Consider the following 24,524-nt stretch of genomic DNA (forward strand, 5'->3'; position numbering starts at 1 on the left):
GTGTTATAATAATTTTTAATCCTTTTATTTCTTAAATTCTATACTCAAAAGTGATTTATGCACCACCATTACAGTATTACAGATTTTTGTATTTGTCTGTATATTTACCTTTACCACAATCTTTATATTTTTATATGCTGTGTGTTGCTGTCTAGCTTCTTTTGTTTCAACTTGAAGGACTTCCTTTAGCAGTTCTTGTAAGGCAGGTCTTTGTGGTGATAACCTTTCTTAGTTTTTCTTTATCTGGGAAGGTCTTTATTTCTCCTTCAGTTTTAAAGGACAGTTTTGGTGGATATATAGTATTGGTTTGCAGGTTTTTTCTTTCAGCACTTTGAATGTATTATCCCACTTCCCTCTGGCTGGTAATGTTTCTGTTGAGAAATCCACTGATCTAATGGGAGCTTCCTTGTATGTAATGATTCACGTTTCTCTTGCTGTTTTCAAGATTAACTCACTTTTGACTAGTTGTTTATAGTATGTCTTGATTTGAGCCTCTTTGGGCCCATCCTAGTCGGAGTCCTCTGAGTCTCGAATCTGGATGTTCATTTTCTTTCTCAGATTTGGGAAATTTTGGCCATTATTTTTTTCAGATAAGCTCTCTACCCACTCCCCTTTCTCCATCTGGAACTCCTATAATGGGAATATTGGTCATCTTGGTGATATCCTATAAGTCCCTTAGGCTTTTTTCACTTCATTCCTTTTCTTTGTTCCTCTGACTAGATGATTTCAAATGGCTTATCTTTGACTTTGCTGATTCTTTTTTCTGCTTGATTGAGCCTACTGTTGATCCTCCTCTAGTGAATTTTTAAATTTAGTTACTATATTTTTCAGCTGCATAATTTCTGTTTCGCTCATTTTTCTGGTTTCTTTCTCATTGGTAATATTCTCGTTTTGTTTATGCATTGTTTTCCTGATTTTGTTTAGCTATTTGTATTCTCTTGTAGTGCATTGAATTTCTTTATGACCATTGCTTTCAATTCTTTTTTAGGTAATTCATATATCTCCCTTTTATTAGGGTCAGTTTCTGGAGATTTACTTTGTTCCTTTGTTTGAGCCATGTTTTCCTGTTTCTTCATGTGCCTTCTTCGGTGAATTGTCTGTTTAATCTTTTGCCCATTGTTTCATTTTTTATTGTTGAATTTTGAGGGTTTTAAAAAGTATGTTCTGTGTATTTTTCAGGTATGTGACTCAATTTTTTTCTCTGAGTTGATGGCTAGTCTTTTCATTTTCTTTACAGTGTCTTTCAAAAAGAAGTTCTTTAATTTTAAAGAAGCCCATTTTATCAAATTTATTATTTTGGGAGGGGAACCAATATTGTGTCTAAAAATCTTTGTTTAACCAAATGTCACAATGATTTTCTCCTAAAAGTTTTATACTTTTATGTTTTGCATTTGGATCGATGATCCATTTTGTGTTAATTTTTTCATAAAGTATGAGATACTGCTTTATGTTCATTATTTTGCATATGGATATCTGGTTTTCCAACATTGTTTTTCTCCACTGAACTTTTTTTGCATCATGATCATAAGTCATTTGACCACATCTGTTTTCACCTATTTCTGGTCAGTATCTTTTCTCTTCCAGTGATTTATGATTATGCTTGTACCACACTGTCTTTATTACTATAGCTTAACCTGAACTCTTAAAACCAGGTAGTATAAGTCCTTTCTTCTTCTTTTTCAAAATTGTTTAAGGTATTTTAGGTCTTTTGTATTTCCACATGGATTTGATAATTGTCAGTTTTTACCAAAATTCCTCCTGGGATTTATTTGAATCTATATATCAATTTAGGGAGAATTGACAACAATTATTAAATCTTCCAATCCATGATTGCAGTATGTCTCCCTTATCTAGGACTTTAATTTTACTTGGCAATGTTTTATAATTTTCAGTTTGTGTGTCTTAAGACACCCTTAAATATTTCATATTTTTTAATGTTATTGTAAATGGTATTATCTTTAAAATTTCAATTTCTGATGGTTTTGTTGCTAGTATTTTCACATGCAGTTGATTTTTATATATTGATCTTGTATTCTGCAGTTTTGCTACACTCACTTATTAGCTCTAGTAACTTTTTACCAAAAGATTACATAGAATTTTCTCCTTAGATGATTATGTCATCTGTGAATATAGAGACACTTTTTCTTCTTTTCCCATCTGGACTCCTTTTATTTCTTTTTCTTATCTTATCACCCTTATTAGAACTTTCAGTCTAATATTGAATAAAAGTGGTAAGACTAAACATCCTTCCCTTGTTTTGATCTTTGATCTTTCACTATTAACCATGACAGTAGGTATATTTCAATAATGCTTTTTTAGCAGGTTGAGTTAATTCCTTTCTGTTCATATTCTTACACTTACCAGGACTGGATATTGGATTTTGTCACGTGTTTTCTCTGCATTTTTTCATTTTTTGAAAGGATTGTATTGCTTTTCTTTTAGTTTCCTTTTTTAATTTTTTTATTTTTTATTTTTTATTTTTAAAATTTATTTATTTATTAAACTAATTAACTTATTTATTTATTTTTGTCTGTGTCGGGTCTTCGTTTCTGTGCGAGGGCTTTCTCTAGTCGCGGCGAGCGGGGGCCACTCTTCATTGCGGTGCGCAGGCCTCTCACTGTCGCGGCCTCTCTTGTTGCAGAGCACAGGCTCCAGACACGCAGGCTCAGTAGTTGTGGCTCATGGGCCCAGTTGCTCTGCGGCATGTGGGATCTTCCCAGACCAGGGCTCGAACCCGTGTCCCCTGCATTGGCAGGCAGATTCTCAACCACTGCGCCACCAGGGAAGCCCTAGTTTCTTTTTTTTATAGTAGAAAAGATATTTTTATGATTTTAAACATTTAATATTTATTGAGAATTGTTTTGCTCTGTGTAACTACAGTCCATCTTGAAAAACATTTCACATGGACTTGAGATCAATGTGCATTCCACTCTTTTTTTTTCTTAAACATCTTTAATTGGATCTTTTAGTTTCTTAACATGGTGAATTACATTTATTTTTCAAGTGTTAAAACCAATTTAACATTCCAGACATAAACCTCACCTGGTCATATATTGATATATTATCCTCTTTCTGTGTTGTTGTATTCATTTTGTTAAGGACTTTCTTTTTTTTTTGCAGACATGTTCATGAGAGATGATCTTTAGCTTTGTTTTCTTGCACTGTCTTTGGGTTTGTTGTTAGCATAATGCTGCCCTATTGCAATAACTTGGAAAGTTTGTCCTCTTCAATTTTCTGAAGGAGTTTGTGTAGAAGTGGTAATATTTGTTTCTTATATGTTTGGGAGCATTCACCAATAAAGCCATCTGGTCCTAGAGTTTTCTTTGTAGGATGTTTATAACTGCATATTTATTTCTTAAAATGAATATTTGGTGATTCAGGTTATATCTTTCTGCTTTAATGAGCTTTGGTATTTTATCCTTTTCAAGGAACCTGTTTCATCTATATTGCTGAATTTGTTGGTGTAAGTTGTTCACAGTACTTCCTTACTATCCTTTTAACATCTGTAGAATCTATAGTGATGTCACCTCTGTCACTCTTGATATTGGTAGTTTGTATTCTCTCTCTCTCTCTTTATTATTCTTAGCAGTCTGAGTAGAGATTTCATCAATTTTAATGATCATCTCTAAGAACAAACTTTGGTTTCCATGATTTTCTCTGTTTTCTTGTTTTCTTTTTCTATTTTTGATCTCCATTTTTTCCTTTCTTCTGTTTACTATGGTGAGTCTCATTGCTCTCTTTCTTCTATTTTCTTAAAGTAGTGGCTGAAGTTACTGATTTGAGACCTTTATCCTTTCTAATACAGGCAGTCAGTAAAATAAAATTTCCACTGAGTATTCCTTTAGGTAAATTTCACTAATTTTGATATGCTGAACTTCCATTTCTCTTCTATTAGTAAATATATTTTCTAGTTTCCATTGTGATTTCTTCTTTGATTCATCATTTATTGAGAAACATGTCATTTAGTTTCCAAATATTTGGATATATTTGAATATTTGAGTTGTTTTCCAGCTTGGGCTTAATTGCAGTTGAAGCTATTTTAATCATTTGTGTAACTGTCTTTGTATGGACTGATTTACAATGATTATTTTCTAGTTAAATACATCTCAGTCAGAATATGTACTTTGTATGACTTGAATCCTTTTAATTTTAATGAGACTGGTTTTGTGTCCCAGAACATAGTCTATTGGTAAATTTATCTTATGCACTTTAAAAACTGCTTATTCTTTTGTTTGTGGAGTGTTCCATAAATATCAGTTATGTCAAGGTGGCTGATAACCATGTTCAATTCTTCTGTATTCTTACTGATTTTCTGATTACTTATTCTATCAATTATTGAAACAGATGTGTTGAAATCTAATATTTTTGGACTGTCTGTTTCTCCACTCAGTTCTGTCAATTACTGCTTCATATATTTCAAAGATCTGTTTTTAGGTACATAAACATTCAGGATTTTGATGTTTCTATTCATGGATTGACCCATTTATCATTGTAAAATGACTCTTTTTATCCCCATTAATACTCTTTGCTTTGAAATTTGCTATTTATATAGCAAATCTAGCTTTCTCATTGTTAGAGTTATTGTGGTATCTCTTTCTTCTGTCCTTTTACTTTTAGTCTAGCTATCTGTGTCTTTATATTTAAAGTTAGATTCTTATAGGCAATTTATAGTTGGGTTTTGCTTTTTTATCCAATCTAGCAACATCTGGTTTTTATTTAATTGGGCTGTTTATATCATTTACAATTAATGTGATTATTGATATGTAGGTAGCTGAATTTAAATTTTGTGTCTTGCTCTTTGTTTTCCCTCTGTTCCTGTTGCATCAATTTTTTCCCCTTCTTCTGTTTTTTGTAAGAACTGAGTATTTTTGTGATTCCACTTTACCTCCTTTGTTGATTTATTAGCTATAACTTTTTTTTTTTTTTTTTTTTTTTTTTTTTTTTTTTTAGAAATTCACGTTCTTTTATTTATTTATTTATTTATTTATTTTTGGCTGTGTTGGGTCTTCGTTTCTGTGCGAGGGCTTTCTCTAGTTGCGGCAAGTGGGGACCACTCTTCATCGCGGTGCGCGGGCCTCTCACCATCGCGGCCTCTCTTGTTGCGGAGCACAGGCTCCAGACGCGCAGGCTCAGTAATTGTGGCTCACGGGCCCAGTTGCTCCGTGGCATGTGGGATCTTCCCAGACCAGGGCTCGAACCTGTGTCCCCTGCATTGGCAGGCAGATTCTCAACCACTGCGCCACCAGGGAAGCCCGCTATAACTTTTTTTGTTGTGGTTGTTTTAGTGTATGCTTTAGGGTTTATACATCATAACCTTTATCACAGTGTACCATCAAGTAATATGGTACCACTTCAAATATAGTATAAGAATCTTATAACACTGTAGTTTCATTTTTCTTCTCCTGGAAGTTTGGGTAATTCTTTCCTACATTTTATTCTTATATGTTTTATAGTTTCCTTAATACATTGTTAATATTCTTCCTTTAATAGTCAATTATCTTTAAAAGATTTTAAAACAAAGTAAAAATTATATTATGTTTACTTACATATTTATTATTTCCAATCTTAAATTCCTTTTCATAGATCCAGATTATGACAGGTATTATTTTCCTTTTACATGAAGGATTTGAAAAGATGTATTTATATTGTGCTGGTCTGTTAATGTAGAGGTTTGGAAAATTATCCTGTAAAATGCCAAATAGTAAATATTTTAGGCTTTGTGTGCCATATAATCTTTGTCACAACTACTCAGATATGCCATTGTGTCAGGCAAGCAGACTTGGATAATATGTAAATGATTGGATGTGGCTGAGTTTCATTCAGACTCTTATTTACAAAAATAATGGGTCATAGTTATGTAAGAGGCATCCTTTGCTGACTTCTGTGCTACTGAATAATCTTTCAGCTTTCTTATTTCTGAAAAAGTCTAGTTTATTTTTGTTTTAGAAAGATATTTCTGTGGGTATAGAATTCTAGTTTGACAGTTGTTTTTTTTTTTTTTTCTCTTTTACTACCTTAAAGATATTACTCCACTAATTTCTGGCAAGAAATCTTATTTTTAATCACTGGTTTTACATAATTTGAGAACAATGTATTTCTTTATTTTTATTGCTTCAGTATTTCAAGAGTAAATCACAATTTCTGTTCTTATTCTCTTACTGGCCATTTGGGTTGTTTCAAGTATTTAGCTAATATGAATCGTGCTGCTATGAACTTTGTGGTACACATCTTTAGGTGCCTTTATGCATACATTTATTTGTAGTGGAATTGCTGGGTCATGGAAGAGGCATATGACCAGCTTTAGTAGATACTGACACATGGGTTTTCAAAGTGATGGTACCATTTTACAGCCCCATCAACAATGTGTGAAAGCCCTAGTTGCTCCGTGTCCTCATTAACGTGATATTAATCTAGTCCCTTTCATTTTGGTCATTCTGGTGATGTGTAGTGATATTTACTTAGAATTATAATTTGTGTTTAGTTGATCACTAATGAATCTGAGCACCTTTTCATGTATACAGAGTTTTAAAACATAGGAATATACCTTCCATTGTTTATGGGTACATAAAAACCTATGTGAGAATGCTAAATACCCAATTTTGGCAGTTTCTACTTCTAAGGACAGAGAAGGGGAGGAATATGTTGGACAGGAGGGTTCACAGAGGGCCTCAACTTACAGTATTATTGCTAAACCAGAAGTGGATACAGGAATATCTAAAATGTTTCATTTCTTTAAAAAATTTAATTTTTGTAAAATACACCTAATATAACATTTGCCATTCAAACCATTTTTAACTGTACTGTTTGTGACATTGGGTACTTTTACATTGTTCTAGAACCATTACCATTGCTCAAAAAATTTTTGAGAGGTCAGTTTAAATGGTTAATTCAGCATCACATAGTTTTTATAAACATTATCAGAGAGTAAAATTTTACAGTGTGTTTCTAATACAAGTGTAAATTCACATCCAGAAAACAAAAATTTGGCTATTCAAAGTTTGAACAAGCTTCCAAGGGTAGGATTTTTCTTGTCAAGTTGTTAGGAGTTTATAATTTAAAGAGCTTTCTGTCTGAAGGTACATTAATGTCAAACTTCAAAGTAATGAGTCACATTAATTCAACAGTTACCTCTTGCATATTTCTACATACATAGCACTGTTTTGCATTATGATACGGGTAAGTCATAAATAATTAAAATAAATGGTTCTTAGTTGCTTTTGCCATAATCATTTTATGGGATAGCAGTAATGTTTTTCAAAGTCATCTGTTTAAACGTTCACTAACATTACCTGTGCTTTTGTTTTCATCTTCAGATTATGACTGTACCTAATGACCCGTATACTTTTCTCTCTTGTGGTGAAGATGGAACTGTTAGGTGGTTTGATACACGCATCAAAACTAGTTGCACAAAAGAAGATTGCAAAGATGTAAGAATCAAGTTTTTGTACAAATGATGAAAAAAATTAAGATTATACTTAAAATTGGGTAGTAAGTTATCTCTGAGTTATGAGCTTATGGATAAATTAAGAATTTTTTATTTTATAAAATTTTCAATAAGTATATTTTTATAATCAAAAAAGTTTCTTAATTAAAATGTTAATAGTGAAGTTAAGGAATGTATACTTAAATTGTACAGTTCAAATATATTTGTAAAAATTTATATAATTGTTCAGTATATACCATAGCATTATAAAAACTTGAAGTATTTATCAGTATATTCCATTTATTTATGGAGGCAATTTTGGCTTACCAATAGCAGTGATAAAAGCATGTAGAAGTTTAGTGCCTTCCTTTTATTTTTACCTTGTCCTTTAAACCAAGATTTATTTATATGCTATCTTTTGTTTTCGACAGTTAGATACCATTTTATCAATATGTTCATTCATATTTAGCTCACTTCTCTAAAGATAGAGCTTCACTATCAATTTTGTATTTTTTAAAATAGTATTTTAAACTTGAAAAAGACCTGAGAAATCAGTCAGTGTAAGGCCCCAGGCAACTAACCCTAAATGTTATTTAGAGACAGTAGCTTTTGTCTCGGATCAGTTTAGAGTAGTAAATGAGGTAAGAAAGTATTGCTAAATACATTTTTACTGATAGTTACAAAAAAAAAGTTACTAGTAATCAGGTTGAGTGTTTGCTAATTAAACCAGTTACTATTGTTAACATGCTTTAGGTGGAGAAAAGATTATTTTATACATTGAAACAGAGAAGAAAAAAAATAGAAATAAAAAAATTTTGTCAGTTTTTATATTGTATACATGTATACACATACAGAATTAGGAAGTTGAACTGAAGGCAGAAATAAGTTTAAAATAGCAGGTTGTTTATTAGGGGCATTTGGTTTACCTGTTTCTTAGTAAATAATAGGTCCTAAAACTTGTTACGTCAAAATCTTTTAAGCAGTATTTTCGTATACAATGTAGTTGGATTTAATTTTGCTTTTATAATCAAAAACTCTGTAAAACCAAAGAATAAAGCAAAGCTAATAAGTGAAATATTGTTAAATTGTTTCTCAATAAAACTTTTCATTTCTTTATATGTAAAAAGGAATAGAGAGAGTATAAAGAAAAATTGGCAACTAGGGTAATTCTTAAATCCTAAAAATTTAGAATTATGAACAGTATTTGGTGAATAAATTCTATGTAATAGGAATAATGTTCTGAGGCCCATAATTAAATACATAAAACTTAGCATAAATGTAACTTAAAAACTTAGCTATTCTGAGAAGAGTGAGGAGTTAGAGTTGTAGACAAAATAGTATAGAATTAACAGAATACCTTAAAGCTGTATCTTTGGGGTGATAGCTCTTATATTTTCTAATGCTTGTATAGAGATAAGTAGTGACATTATAGTGAAGCCTGTCTTTGACATGGTTTGTATATATGTATGTATGTACTTTGTTTTTGAACTGGTGAGGAGGAAGATTTTATAAGTTAACAAAAATATAAAATTTTAATAACAGGTTATGATATTTTTTTACATTTTAATAGCAATAATTAAAATTAAAATATCAGGGCTTCCCTGGTGGTGCAGTGGTTAAGAATCCGGCTGCCAATGCAGGGTACACGGGTTCGAGCCCTGGTCTGGGAAGATCCCACATGCCGCGGAGCAACTGGGCCCGTGAGCCACAACTACTGAGCCTGCGCGTCTGGAGCCTGTGCTCCGCAACAAGAGAGGCCGCGATAGTGAGAGGCCCGCGCACCGCGATGAAGAGTGGCCCCCACTCGCCGCAACTGGAGAAAGCCCTCACACAGAAACGAAGACCCAACACAGCCAAAAATAAATAAATAAATAAATTTATTTAAAAAAAAAAAAAATTAAAATATCATGAGTACCATATAAAATAATGATTATACTTATGATAGACAAAGGTTGATTATACCTCCATCTTTACTGTCCAGTGGACCAATGATAGCAGGCATTTCTAATGACATTAATGACTTAATGACATATTACATAGGTAATGTATGAGTTTTTTAATATTTCTAAAGATGATCATTCTATTCCTGAGTATGAGAATATTTAGGAGGCATGTTGTTGTTTTTTTTCCCCCCTCATTGTCATACTGACTGAATTAGGATTTCTGAAAAAGATTTTCTTGTTCTAATTGAAGGGAAAATGTTTTAAATAGACTATTATCTGTTGTAAAGCTTATGTAACTGGTATTTTTTTATCTTTTGTAGGATATTTTAATTAACTGCCGACGTGCTGCCACATCTGTAGCTATTTGTCCACCAATACCGTATTATCTTGCTGTTGGTTGTTCTGATAGCTCAGTACGAATATATGATCGGCGAATGCTGGGTACAAGAGCTACAGGTAAAAAGACATATGTTAGAGAAAATATAAGATCCTATCAGTTCAAAGGATAAATCTTTTTTTTAATATAAATTTATTTATTTTTGGCTGCATTGGGTCTTCATTGCTGCGTGCAGGCTTTCTCTAGTTGCGGTGAGCGGGGGCTACTCTTCATTGTGGTGCCTGGGCTTCTCATTGCGGTGGCTCCTCTTGTTGCGGAGCACAGGCTCTAGGTGTGCGGGCTTCAGTCGTTGGGGCTTGTGGGCTCTAGAGCGCAGGCTCAGTAGTTGTGGCGCACAGACTTAGTTGCTCCGCCACACGTGGGATCTTCCCAGACTAGGACTCGAACCCATGTCCCCTGCATTGCCAGGTGGATTCCTAACCACTGCACCACCAGGGAAGTCCCCAAAGGATAAATCTTTTTTTTTTTTTTTTTTTTTTTAAGGGATGAAACCTGTGTTGGTATAAAAGGAATGTGACATATAAGACAATCAACTTGGTTCTTCTTCCTCAGAGTAAATCTTCCTGAATCACCCAAAGGATAAATCTTTATGATGTATTGCAATTTTAAAATTTCATTAGTTTGACATAAAATTTAGTAAATAGAATGTATTTAAATACTATGGGTTATTATAAAAAATAGCATTTCACCAAGTTTTTATGACCCATCAGTGTGATACTTTTGCAGTTTATCACTTTAAAAAGTTGTAACACTTGATGTATTAATTTCCTGGGTCTGTCATAACAAATTACTATAAACTGGGTGGCTTAAAATAACAGAAATTTATTCTCTCCCATTTCTGGAGGCTAAATGTCTAAAATCAAGATGTTGCAGGGTGGTTTTCTGCTGGAGGCTCTCAGGGAGAATCTATTGCCTGCTTCTCTCCTGGATTCTGGAGGTTGCTGACAATCCTTAGCATCCCTTGGCTTTTAAATATATCAGTCCAGTCTCTGCTTCTGTATTTACATGCTGTTCTCTCGTGTGTATCTGTGCCTACGTTTCCCTCTTCTTATAAGGACACTAGTTACATTGTATTTAAGGGCCACCGTAATCCAGTATGACCTCATCTTGATAATTACATCTACAAAGACCCTATTTCTAAATGAGGTCACGTTCTGTGTTTCTTGGTGGACATGAATTTTTAGGGGACACTCTTCAGCTCACAACACTTGGCTTTCCTAATTTCTCTTTGCTATCTTTTCAATCAAGGGGATAATAGTAAGCGTGGTGGAGAGAAAAGTTAGCAAAGAAGAGTGACTTGGGTGTGTATTAATGTATAACATATTTATGCCTACTTAGTAGCCTAGCTAAAGTACTGTAAATGATGCTGCAGTACTGAATTTGAATTTGCCTTAAACTCCTATTTGTTCCTCATCTGCTTTGGGATCAAACCACTTCTGAAATATTCACCTCAAAGCTAACTTCCATTAGCATTTTCTGTCAAGGAAGGTCAAGATTGCACACTCTTTCTCTCTCTCTCTCTCTCTCTCTCTCTCTCACACACACACACACACACACACACACACACACCCCAAATATACATACATATGTACACATTTATATATATATTCACGTATTTTATGGCATTAAAAATAAACATTGACTTGGGCCAGAAATTAACAATGTTGATCTCAATGTCAGTTTATGTCCAGTGAAAATGGACATAGATTACTGAAATGGGAAAACCAGATGGGATCTTCTTTCTTTTCTTGAACTGTGATTGAGGAGTCTTGTCTATTTGGACATGCATGTTTAGGGGGAACAGTAGTAATATATGGAACTGTAGGCTCAGTTATCATTTCTCAACAGATGGGACATGATTAAAATTTTGGGCAGGGCAGGATAATACAGCTTTGTGGGATTCTTAGAATTTAGCATTCCTGGGCCTGCAGAGCACAAAGTGCCAGTTGTACCTCTCCCTATCGTATTGCATTATGTTGACGACCACCAAAATTAATTAGAATTAGAGTGGTATTCCCACTCTGTTATCTTATAAGAGGAGAATTTCATGGCAATCAAAAATCTTTTAATGACATAAAGTAAAACGTAAATCGTATTAAAAAGATACTGTACTGTTTTATCTAGTATGCTAGTAAATATCAGCTTTCCGATTTATATTATAAAAATTATATTATCTTAATTTGGGGAATTTTTAAGAGATGGTTTAGTGTGACTGTAATCACAATATAAGATTGATTAAATAACTCATATTCCAATAAAACACTGATGTAATCTGGAATTCTAGAAAAATCATGAATTCTTTTTGGAAGATATGTAACCTTTATACTATATTCATTTTTATTTTGTTACAAAATTTGACTGTTGATTAAAGAGTCTTTTCTAGAAATAGAATATGACAGACAGCTTGGATTTATATTGCTACGTTAAATCACATATCTCATAATTCAGATTAAGAGTTTTTCAGGTGTTTTTCTTGAAAAATATTCTGAATTTTAAACAATTCCTTTTTTCTTATTTAGGGAATTATGCAGGTCGAGGAACTACTGGAATGGTTGCCCGTTTTATCCCTTCCCATCTTAATAACAAGTCCTGCAGGGTGACATCTCTGTGTTACAGTGAGGATGGTCAAGAGATTCTTGTTAGTTACTCTTCAGATTACATATATCTTTTTGACCCAAAAGATGATACAGCACGAGAACTTAAAACTCCTTCTGCAGAAGAGAGAAGAGAAGAGGTAAGTTTACTCAAAACCATGTTCTTTATTGACTTCAGAAAACATTAATTCACTAACTCCTGGAGCATTAATTCAGTAACTCCTAGGGCCTGAAGGGCTTCAAAAAATAGAGTTAATTTTCACGGCATTTACAGTCTAAGGAGCAAAGACATGAAAACATGCATGAAAGAATGGGAGTAATAAATAAGGATAAGGCCCTAGGCGAAAGTATTGTAAAGTATTTTTAAAGAGAAAATATTTAATAGCAAAATGTTTTTCCAAGTTTATGGATGCATAGAAGCAGGCAAGAAAGATGAACAGTTCTGACAGTTGCAGAAGAGGCAATTAAAATAATAAATAAATGTGATGTATAAACTTCCGTGAGACTAAGTGTTTATATTCATGCAACAGTGTTTACTATTCATATGTTGATAGCAGTCCTTCCTGTCTTCTCCTGATTCTGCCTCTTTCACAGTTATGAATTAGTGACATGTAATATTATCTCTAGGTACATTTTGTAAAACACTGACCCATATGAATGAGTGAGAAAAAGGTAAGTTAAAGTGTCTGTACATACACACAAAACACAACACATACACAGAATCGGGAGAGGAGGGGATTGCTGTCCTCATATAAATAGTGAATGGTAATAGGTGAAACTCCTATTGGTGCATGAATATAAACATTTAGTCTTTTAGAAGTTTATACATTACATTATATATATCTCTATATATCTATATCTGTAGATACCCTCTTCTTTATCCATTTCTAGATGTAAATATATATTATGTATTGGAAACTAGGTGAAAGAACTACTTTTCCTAAAATGACTCTAAAATACTAAATCATTTTTCTTATTTATGAAAAACAAAAACCAGAAATAATATATCCTTGACAGTACACAGCAGTAGAAAAATGTTTGCTTTAACCTTGTTAAGCTTCTTTCACCACGTTTTTCACTTTGGCTTTTTTATTTTACAATGTCCTATGGTTTTTTTTTTTGTTTTTTTTTTGTTTTTTTTTAATTTGGTCGCACCGGGTCTTAGTTGCGCCTCCAGGGCTCCTTAATTGCGGCACGTGGGCTCCGTAGTTGTGGCTTGCGGGCTCCTTAGTTGAGGCAGACAGGCTCCTTAGTTGTGGCATGCGAACTCTTAGTTGCAGCATGCATGTGGGATCTAGTTGACCAGGGAACAAACCCAGGCCCCCTGCACTGGGAGTGCAGTCTTATCCACTGTGCCACCAGGGAGGTCCCTACAGTGTCCTGTGTTTAATCACTCTATTCTTTGGATTATAAATGTCTTTTGAAATTAACCATTGCTTTTTTTTTTTTTTTTTTTTTTTAAATTTATTTATTTATTTATTTATTTATTTATCTATTTTTGGCTGTGTTGGGTCTTCGGTTCGTGCGAGGGCTTTCTCCAGTTGCGGCAAGCGGGGGCCACTCTTCATCGCGGTGCGGGGACCGCTCTTCATCGCGGTGCGCGGGCCTTTCTCTATCGCGGCCCCTCCCGTCGCGGGGCACAGGCTCCAGACGCGCAGGCTCAGCAATTGTGGCTCACGGGCCCAGCTGCTCCGTGGCATGTGGGATCTTCCCAGACCAGGGCTCGAACCCGTGTTCCCTGCATTAGCAGGCAGATTCTCAACCACTGCGCCACCAGGGAAGCCCTAACCATTGCTTTTTATTAATTATCAGTGACTTTTAGGTATTGGTCCAACTCTTCTTAATGAATACATTTTAAAGGCACTAAAGAACAATAACAATTTTGTAATTCTTATGAGATGCAAAACTAAATCCAGTTCTTATAGTTGCAGGTTGAGAGGGCTATAAAATTAGAAAAAAATCAAGATTACTTTATAAATGTGTTTTTGGGATTTTAAATTTGGCACTGTGTTTAAGTGAATTAGGAAATTGGTGAAGAAGAGGGTATGATAGCTAATGAAACAATTTTTGAGTTTATTGGTCTGATTGAAAATGTGAAATCTGCTGTGTCATTTTGTTGTTGCTATGTAATTTCCTCTTGAGATAATGCGCTTCAGTAAAGTTACAGTCATACTTTGTGACTGTTACAGAACGAAAGAGTTGGAAATGCAGAAACATTTTAAGTGAGCCAACTAGCTTTTATCCCACAGAATACTTAGCCTAAAGATATTTATATAATCAGAGTGAAAGAGGCTTAATTATGAACAGTTGGTTTTTTTGAACATGTTTTTCTCAGTGTTCTTTGTTGAATTAACTAAATTAAGAAAAATAATTCTGAAAATGAATTAAAATTAAAAGAATAAATTATGCTTATTGTAATAAATGAAATAATTCACAGGTCTGTATAGAAAAAGAAATTAATAACCTGTCCTCCTCTTAATCTTGCCATCTTTTCTTTCAGTGTTTTATGCTAAATCCTTGACAGTAATGTTCAAACTCATTTCAGCTCACCAAATACTTACTGGGTGGCTACTATACTACATACTGTACTAAACTTTAGAAAATCAAGGATGACTGTAACAAAGACATGATCTCTCATTCAGGAGATTACAAATAAATAAATTTATAAAGGAATAAAGTTTATAAATAAATGTGTGAAACTTAAAATAATAGAATTGTATGTAAGAATTATGTTCTATATAAGTAGACCAAAAGAAGGAATAATTGTTTTTGATTGGGAACATAAGAAACACTTGAGCAGGGTTTTAAAGTATGAATAAAAGTTTAATAAATGATTTTTTTCTTATGTTTTCATATTTTTATATTTTCTTAACTTGTAGGAGTCTCTTTTTATTTCCTATATTATTTCCTTTGTCCTCTAATAATTTGTCCTTCACCCCCCCCCGCCCCTTTTTGTTTTGTCCACGCCTCTCGGCTTGCTGGCTCTTAGTTCTCTGACCAGGGATTGAACCCAGGCCCCTGGCAGTGAAAGCTCAGAGTTCTAACCACTGGACTGCCAGGGAATTTCTGTTCCCCGTCTTTATTTAGCATATTCTTTTGTCTTATTCAAATTTTTTCCACTTCTCATTTTCCTTTATTTTGGTATTCCTTTTTCCTTTTTATTGTCTTTTCTTTCTTTTCATTTTTCTCTCATATCTTTTTGACATTTTCCCCACCTACCTAGCACATTATTGGACTGCTTTGTTGAATCCAATCTCTCATTTTCTCCTGGTCCCCGTAATTTATCCCTAAAAGTATTGCATGTATCCCCTGCTTTTTGAATGTTTGCTTCTATATCACTTTGCTTTTACTAAAGACCTGCTTAGTACCTGCTTTCACTAACTAAAAAATCCAAAGAGGATTTTCGCTTTTACAAAAAAAAGGTGAAAAGCGAAAATGGCATTTGGCATTTGTTTGCAGTGTGCACCCTGAGCAGCAAGTGGCACCACCAAGCTCCTTCCCAGTGAACTATACTCGGCATCTCAGCATCAAACTGCCACAGCATTGAATTGTGTCTTATCTCAGCATCAAGCTGCCGTAGCTTTGAATTGTGTCTCTATCTCAGCATCAAGCTGTCGTAGCATTGAATTGTGTCTGTGAGCATCTGTGCTTCATCTCAATTTATTTTGTGCATCCATTAGCAAGATGTGTCCTAAGGTAATTGCTTCTTCATTTTACTCCATTTCGACTTAATGAAAGTTTTCATAGGAACATTCTGCTTTCAGATAGTAGGGGAAACCTGTATCCAAAATCTGTAATACTGCTTCCCACTCTACTATTAATACTCTGTTCCAAGTTATCAGCATCTCTCCTCCTAGATTATTATGGTAGCTTTCTTACCAGGTCCCTGCTTTCATACCCACCCCCTCCAATTCTTTAGTTAGCTACACGGTAGTCAAAGTAATCCTTTAAAACGTAAGTCAAATCATGCCACTGTTCTGATCCACACTCCAAATGGCTCCCCACCTCATTCAGAACAAAACTCAGGTCCTTACAGTGGCTTCAAGATCTTATATCATCTGCTTCTTGTTACTTCTACTGCTCTCTCCTTTGTTTACTCTGCTCTAGCTACATCTGCTTACTTGTTTACTCAGACAGGCTAAGCTACCTTATGGCTTTTGCATTTATTTTGCCTGAAATGATCTCCTCTAGATAGCTGGATTTCTTCTTCCTTTACTTCTTATAGGGCTTTTCCTATGTTCCCTTCTCCGTTAGATCCTACCTTACCACATTATTTAAAATTGTAACCCTTAATTATCTGGTACTACCTATCACCCTTTTCTATTGATACTTTATTTTTTTCTGTAACACTTGCCACTTTCTCTGTATATTTTACTTCTTAATTTCATGTATTCTATAAACTCTGTGACATTGGGAATTTTTGTATGTTTTGTACATTGATCTTTCCCCAATACCTAGAGTAGTACCTGACACATGAAAGGTGCTAAAAAAATTTTTATTGAATGACTGATTGAATGAATGCTGTATCATTTTCAGCATTCTTGAGTGGGTTATTTTGCATATCTCAAAAAATCAAACTTAGGACTGTTTTTAACTTGAAGATCTTGTTCCAGAAATAGTTGCTGAGGTTATAACATCAGTTCTTTGCCTGTATAATATAAAAATTTCTCTCTCGTAACCATGGAACAGAGCTCTTAATTCTTAAGTACAATTTATATATACAGGGTGAGTCTGTCTCTTTCTGGAAATGATTATTTGTCTGAGATTTTAGACAACTACCACACTAGGCATCCTCTAATCTTCTGATTATTCTTTGTCACACTTGTGACTTCCTCTGCAGATTTTGTTATTCTCAGTTGCTTTTAACCATACTTACACATAACATGGAATTTGTGGGGTCTTTTTTTTTTTTCTGTTTCCTTTGCTGAGGATGGAGACTTTTTTTTTTCCCATTCTCCTTGTTGCTTGGTATGGTTTCCAGGAGAAAATAGAAAATTTACAGCTAAGCTGTCACCAGATTGCTATTAAAACCTGCTTAATTGTGAAAGAAAAAAGAAAAATCAATGAATGTTATGTTAGAAAAGAATAAAAGGGAGTGACCCACAGGATGGGAGAAAATGTTTGCAAATCATATGTCTGGTTTATGATTTAGAATCCAGTATCCAGAATATGTTATATAAAGAACACTTACTACTCAACAATAAAAAGACAAGTATCCTAATTAAAAAATTGGTAAAGGATTTGAATAGACATTTCTCCAAAGAAGGTATACAAATGACCATTAAGCACATAAAGAGATGTTCAACATCACTAATCAAAACCACCGTGAGGCACCACTTCACACTTACTAGGTTGGCTAAAATAAAAAAGTCAATGACAATTGTTGATGAAAATGTGGAGAAATTGGAGCCCTCATACATTGCTGGTAGGAGTATAAAATGGTGCAGGTGCGTTGGAAAACAGTTTGTCAGTTCCTCAAAAGTTAAATATAGAAGTTATCATATGATTCGGCAATTCCACTCCTAGATATATACCCAAGAAAATTGAAAACATGTCCCCGTAAAAACTTGCCCATATGTTCATAGCAGCATTAGTCACAGTAGCCAAAAAGTGGAAAGAACTCAATGTTCATCAACTGGTGAATGAATATACAAAATGTGGTATATTCAAAAAGTGGAATATTATTGAGCCATAAGAAGCAATGAAATACTGGTATATGCTGCAACGTGGATGAACCTTGAAAAATATTATGCTAAGTGAAAGAAGTCATACACAAAAGGCCACATATTATTACATTTACATGAAGTGTCCAGAATAAGCATATCCATAGAGACAGAAAGTAGATTAGTAGTTGCCAGGAGGTGAGTAGAGGGAGAAGTGGGGAATGATTGCTGATAGGTATAGGGTTTCTCTTTAAGGTGATGAAAATGTTCTGGATTAGTGTGATACAAGTAGTTGCATAGCTTTGTGAATATACACCACTGATTTGTCTACTTTAAAAGGGTAAATATTATGGTATGTGAATTATATCTCAATAAAAAGATGTTAAAATGTAACTGTTAAAGGGAGTGATTAAGAGTGTCAGATGCCATAGACATCAAATAAAATAATCTCTGAAAGGTGCCATTTGAATTGCAAATTGAGTTTTAATCATTTTATCATTGATCAGTGAACTTAGTCGTTGATCATTCACTGGTGATATTGGTGAGGATGAATTCAGTGGAAAAATGGGAACGTAAGATTGACTTCAGTGAATTGAGAGAGGAGTGGTAGATAAAAATAGAATGAATATAGACTTATTTTTTAAAATTGGGGTATAGTTGTTTTACGATGTTGTGTTAGTTTCTACTGTACAGTGAGGTAGAGTTCCGTGTTCTATAGAGCAGGTTCTCATTAGTTATCTATTTTATACGTATTAGTGTATATATGTGAATCCCAGTCTCCCAGGTGATCCCACCCCCCCAAATATAGACTTTTTAAAAGAGGCTTGACAGTAAAGCTTCAGAAAGCATGAGAAAAGAGTGTAGCTGGATAGAAATATGAAATTGAAGTGTTTTGTTTATTAAAAATGATAAGAACCTTTAGCATATTGTGAGGAAGAACCAAGAGAGAAGAGACGAATGTAGGTATAGAGAGAATAATTGTTCAAGGAATGAAATAAAAAGCACAGATAGAGATTAAGCTTAAACAAAACAAGTGATCCATCTCCTGAGAAAGATTGGAAGGAATTAAGAAGTAGATATAGGTAAATTGTAGAATGCAACTGAGGAAATTGATGTCATTTCTATAGAACTGACTTTATTTTCTCTGAAGTAGGAGGAAAAGTTAATAGTTGAGAATGAGAGCAACAAGGTAGAGTAGAGACACTGAGGTGAGTAATGCAGGGTTGGAATAGGTGCTGGGGGAGAACCAGAGAGCAAATTGTCAGTAATAATAATAAAATAATGATTACTTCTATTGCCAGTTAGGTATTTAGGTACTTTACCTAGACTATATTTATCATCATACTAGAAAACTTAGGCTCAATGTAGTTAGGTAACTTTCCTCTTGTCAGTTGGAAAGTGATACAGGTAGGATTAGATATCACATTTACATGATTTTAAAGTTGCATTCAAACTTTAGGTTGAAGATAATAAGTATAGGCTGTCAACATCAATGGATATTTATGGCTATCTTTCATAGTTTGATTAGCATCTCAATAAAGAAAGTAAGAAGATGGAAAGAATCTATTAGACTTACAGTGTGCTTTAAGAATTGAGCAAATGAGTTTTCTCCTCATCTTTTAGTTACGGCAGCCTCCAGTTAAGCGTTTGAGACTTCGTGGTGATTGGTCAGATACTGGACCCCGAGCAAGGCCTGAGAGTGAACGAGAAAGAGATGGTAACTATACTTTGGTCAGCTTTTTAAAAATATGGTATTTAAAAATTAATATTTTAACTTGTTTCCATTTTTTTCACTATTATGAGTGATGCTGTAACAAACCTCTTCATACATATCTTACCATACTTGTGCAAGTAAGTGTATCTTAGGATAAATTCCCAGAAGTACAATGTGTGGGTCACTGGATAATTACATTTTAATTTTGATAGTTATCAAATTACCCTCTGAAAAGTATGCACTATTTTGTATTCCCACTGAAAGTGTAAGAATGTCTTTTGCCACAAAAAACATTGGGTATTATCAAACATAGTAATTTTTGCCTTTGTATTTGATATAAAGAGCAATGAAAACTCACAGTTTCCAATCTGAGAGTTTTATAAGAGCACATAAAAAAATTGTTTTTCCTCCTGTTTTTTCCTGGGTCTTAGTTGCAGCAGGCAGGCTCTTTAGTTGTGGCATGCGAACTCTTAATTGTGGAATGTGAACTCTTAACTGTGGCATGCGTGTGGGATCTAGTTCCCTGACCAGGGATTGAACCCGGGCCGCCTACATTGGGAGTGCGGAGTCTTATCCACTGTGCCAGCAGGGAAGTCTCTTACGATGGCACATTTAAAATAGAAGTAATGTGTGTGATTTTAATAAACGGATCTATAGCAAAAATCTTATTCTAATGATTTCTGAAATCTTTTAAGATCAAAAGCATATTTCCCAATATATTATTGTTGGTATTATTTAATATATTTTAAAATATGAAGCTACATTATATAAAGGTAATGAAGCATAAAATAAATTCTGTTTTCACAGAAAATTCAAAAACAAATGATTTCCATTTTAAATTATATGATTGTAAAATAGAATTGTCACAGTTTCAATTTGATGTGATACTTAATTTGAAAATGTCCTTAAGAAAATACTCATATATTTGAGGGGAGAAAAGCGGGGAGGAAAGAGATAAATAAAAATTTTTCTGGTTTCCGTTAATTTCAATTATGTGGAATTTGCAGTAAATGATGATAAAAATAAATTAAGTTTAGGGAAATTTAAGTGAGAGGGCAAACCTTCAGTTTAAGGAAATTTAAGTGAGAGGTCAAACTTTTCTTTCAATCTGTTCAACTGAGAATTCATGAGCCCTTCCTAGCTGTCTACTCTTAGCGCTAAAGATGTGGGTTGAGGTAGGGGTGGTAGTGTGGAAGTACCTAAGAATTGGCAAACATGTAGGAGATGTAAGTCCTGTTCTTGAGGAACTCAAAATAGAGATGGAGAGTCATTCATATAAACATTTACTATAAAATGTGATGATAGCCCTAACAGGTTTATATATACATTCATATAATTTATTTAGGCGATTTGATTTTTTAAAATTGCTTTCATTTTAAAGCCTTCAAATCAAGGTTTTTGCATTAATGAAAGATCCTGACCTATTCCTAAATTCACTGATAAGACCTGTGTTGTCATAGGAGAGCAAAGTCCCAATGTGTCACTGATGCAGAGAATGTCTGACATGTTATCAAGGTGGTTTGAAGAAGCAAGCGAAGTCGCACAAAGCAATAGAGGACGAGGAAGATCTCGACCCAGAGGTAATTTTTGTTATTAATTAAAGTTACCAGAAAACCTGCAAAAACTATTTATTGAAGTCAGTTTTATTTATATCATCTAATGTATACCATGTTTTATATCTTTAGTAATCATAAGGTTCTTATTGTATTGTGTGGAGCAGTAGAGAACAAAGGGTATTTGGTATAATTTGCTCCTCTAGACCTAGCCTTCATTTTTTGCTTTTCTCAAAAAAAGTAAGAGACTCTGATATCCCCTATTGTAAGTACTTTTGTATGTGCTCTGAGAAGGGATAGAGATAAAACTCTTTAGATAAGTTTTATATAATTAAATAGTTTCTTCTTTTGGTTACTTATATACCATGGCAGTCAGTTGCTGTTTCTGGTGTTAGCTGACCTGTTTTCATATTTTGGTTCACTACTTTCCAGCTTTGTGGTCTTTGGCAAGTTACTTATCTCTGTCAAAAATCAGGAGTATGAAAGTTAACTCCTAAATGTTTTAAGTCCCAAAATGAAAAATTCTGTTGAATTTCATCCATAAATGGTTCTTGTTAAATTCTGCATACAAACTTAAAAAAGATTTCTTAGACTATGGATTTGCTTAAGAGTTAATTACATTTGTGCTTAAATTTAAACTAAGAAATATTTAAATCAAGATGATTAAAAGAAAAAATTTTATATTCTGTAGTAGTTGGATCTTGCAAGACATGAACTTGATTAGTTCATTCTGTCTTTCTTTTAATAATATAGATTTGAAGCAAAATCAAGGAAATTTTTAATGTTTATTGAGTATTCTTAATTATTCCTTTGCAGATAGCACAAGGCCTAGCACAACACATAGTAGACATTCAAGCCTTTTAAAATCATGACTGCATCATGTTATTTTAGTGGTTAACACATTACTGCTAATGAAATGGGAATCAGGAACTTAATCCTGTTATGACCTATTTGTAGCTTTACTCTTGTTAATAAAATTTTTTTATTAAATATTTTACCAAGGACATTATGTTATAGAGTAGAAATATATTAATATAAGTCCATATCCTATTATCCAGCTATTAAATCAGAATTATCATCTTCAAACTTAAGGAACTAGACATTATTTATAGGAATCTTTCAAGCTGTTACTTAGCTTTGTGTAAGTCAAGCTACCATACTGAGCATTCTGCTTGAAAGGTTGATTATTATAACAAGAATGTGCCATAGGTAAATTTTTTACCCCTATTAATTAGCCTGGTGGGTGCTTTTGATATCCTGAAATTATCTGTTTCTCTGTGTGTGTGTGTGTGTGTGTGTGTCTGTGCACACGTATTTCTTGAACATATCTCTAGAGTAGTTGGTTTTGGAAAGCATGTAGTATTTGAATTTGTATTATGATGTGTTTTTTGAAGGTGGAACTAGTCAGTCAGATGTTTCAACTCTTCCTACGGTCCCATCAAGTACTGATTTGGAAGTGGGTGAAACTGCTATGGAAGTAGACACTCCAGCTGAACAGTTTCTTCAGCCTTCTACATCCTCTACGATGTCAGCTCAGGCTCATTCAGCATCATCTTCTACAGAAAGCCCTCATTCTGCTTCTTTGCTGTCTTCTCCAGTCAGTGAACAAAGGCAGTCTGTTGAGGCATCTGGACACCATACACATCATCAGTCTGGTGAGGATGTTACTCTTTAAATAGGCTGTGGTTCATCTGATGATTTCTGACAATGAAAACTTCTTTTTGGGCTATTTTGAAAGATACTAAATCACATCAACTTATTCTTGCTGGAATAAATGATCAAAATGACATGTAATATGTGAATGTGTAACTTAAAAACAAAATTCAAGTATGCCTCACTTGCATGAATTTTAACAAATAGCAGGAATCTTCAGTTTACACAAGACAGTTCTTTAAAAAATGTAAGTACCAGCAGATAGTGTTTTGACGTAGTTTAATGCACTTGACTTAACAATTACTTTTATAGACCATTATAGACCAAAATATCTTTCTTAAGCTTTTTTGGTTGTCTGTGTTAAAGTGATAGTGAAAATATAGCCCTGATTATTATTAGATCCATTGTATTTATGTTTTTTAAATTATTTTTCCTCAAATCATGACATACTTTTAATACATTCTTTATGATGAATTTTATGTGGTCTCTTGTCAACAATGTATACAATTTACCAAAAGAATTATTTCTCCTATATTTACGTGAAAAAAATTATCTTAACAAATCCTTGTCTTCTTGGTATTTGATGTTAGTGAAAAAAATCAACTTCTAAATTCTGTTAAAATTGTGTTTTCCTCTCAATATTACAACTCCTCATGTTCAAACACCCCACCCCACCCCCAGCTATGGAATGTGCTAGTGTTTACATCAGTAATCTTTAGCAGATATGTCTGTAGTTTACTTGACATTTTAAATGTATACATGTAATTATAATAACCAACAAGATGTTCATTCATATTTTTCTTTGAGTTTTTATAAGGAAGTATATTCCTCAATATATAATCAAAAATATTAGCAACTAAAGATACATCTGGCATGCCTCAGCTAAAGCCTATAAAAAAAATTCCTAACAGCTTAACTGCCAAGCTGTCACTTTATTCTTGCTTCTCTGAAATCTGATGCCAGATCACCAAATATGGGGTGTTTTAAATTAAGCACTCTTTTATCAGTATATCCCATTTTTGGTAATTCATTTTCAGTTTCTATGGGAATAGAAGCCAGACTCAATTATGTGGCTGTTAAATAACACTTGTGTACAATTTACCTATAATAATAACCTAAAGATGAGCTATAAAATTAGATTTTCCACATTCTGATTGATACAGCATTTCAAGTTATGGGAAAATAAAATACTTTGGAGGGTTAGGGAAGTCTGGACAGAATCATTTAAAAGTTTGCTTTTCAAAACAGGTAAAATTGGTAAAAACAAGACTTTTTAAAGTGATAGCATGCTTGGGAATAGTCTTAAAGATTCTGATCAATTATAAGTTTGGTCAAAACTTAGCAAGAAGATTCCCTATCTCATGTTCACGTTCCACTGAATCTTAACTGATTCCAATTGTTTCTTAAATACATTTCTGAGTAAACTACTTAGTATGGAATTTCATTTTTCCTTTTTGTCATAGATACTTAACACATTCTAATACTACATTTGAAATTACTAAATCCTTTTTAATATTTGATGTAAGTATTAAATACTTGAATACTATTTCTATTTCATTGAATCATTGAAATAGAAAAAACCAT

General features: G+C 33.6%; 1 protein-coding gene across 7 annotated transcripts in view; it reads left to right on the forward strand.

Annotated features, from left to right (window-relative positions):
* The window catches only part of DCAF6 (DDB1 and CUL4 associated factor 6), a 168,834-nt gene that overhangs the window by 66,102 nt on the left and 78,208 nt on the right, over window positions 1-24,524 (forward strand). For all 7 annotated transcript variants that reach the window (XM_007172465.3, XM_007172467.3, XM_007172468.3 and 4 more), the window contains exons 5-10: window positions 7,314-7,427; window positions 9,687-9,822; window positions 12,283-12,497; window positions 19,644-19,737; window positions 21,195-21,314; window positions 22,682-22,942. In XM_007172465.3, coding sequence (XP_007172527.1) covers window positions 7,314-7,427; window positions 9,687-9,822; window positions 12,283-12,497; window positions 19,644-19,737; window positions 21,195-21,314; window positions 22,682-22,942 — 940 coding nt within the window. The remainder of the gene's footprint in view (window positions 1-7,313; window positions 7,428-9,686; window positions 9,823-12,282; window positions 12,498-19,643; window positions 19,738-21,194; window positions 21,315-22,681; window positions 22,943-24,524) is intronic.

Source organism: Balaenoptera acutorostrata, chromosome 1, assembly GCF_949987535.1.
Source record: "Balaenoptera acutorostrata chromosome 1, mBalAcu1.1, whole genome shotgun sequence".
Lineage (NCBI taxonomy): Eukaryota > Metazoa > Chordata > Mammalia > Artiodactyla > Balaenopteridae > Balaenoptera > Balaenoptera acutorostrata.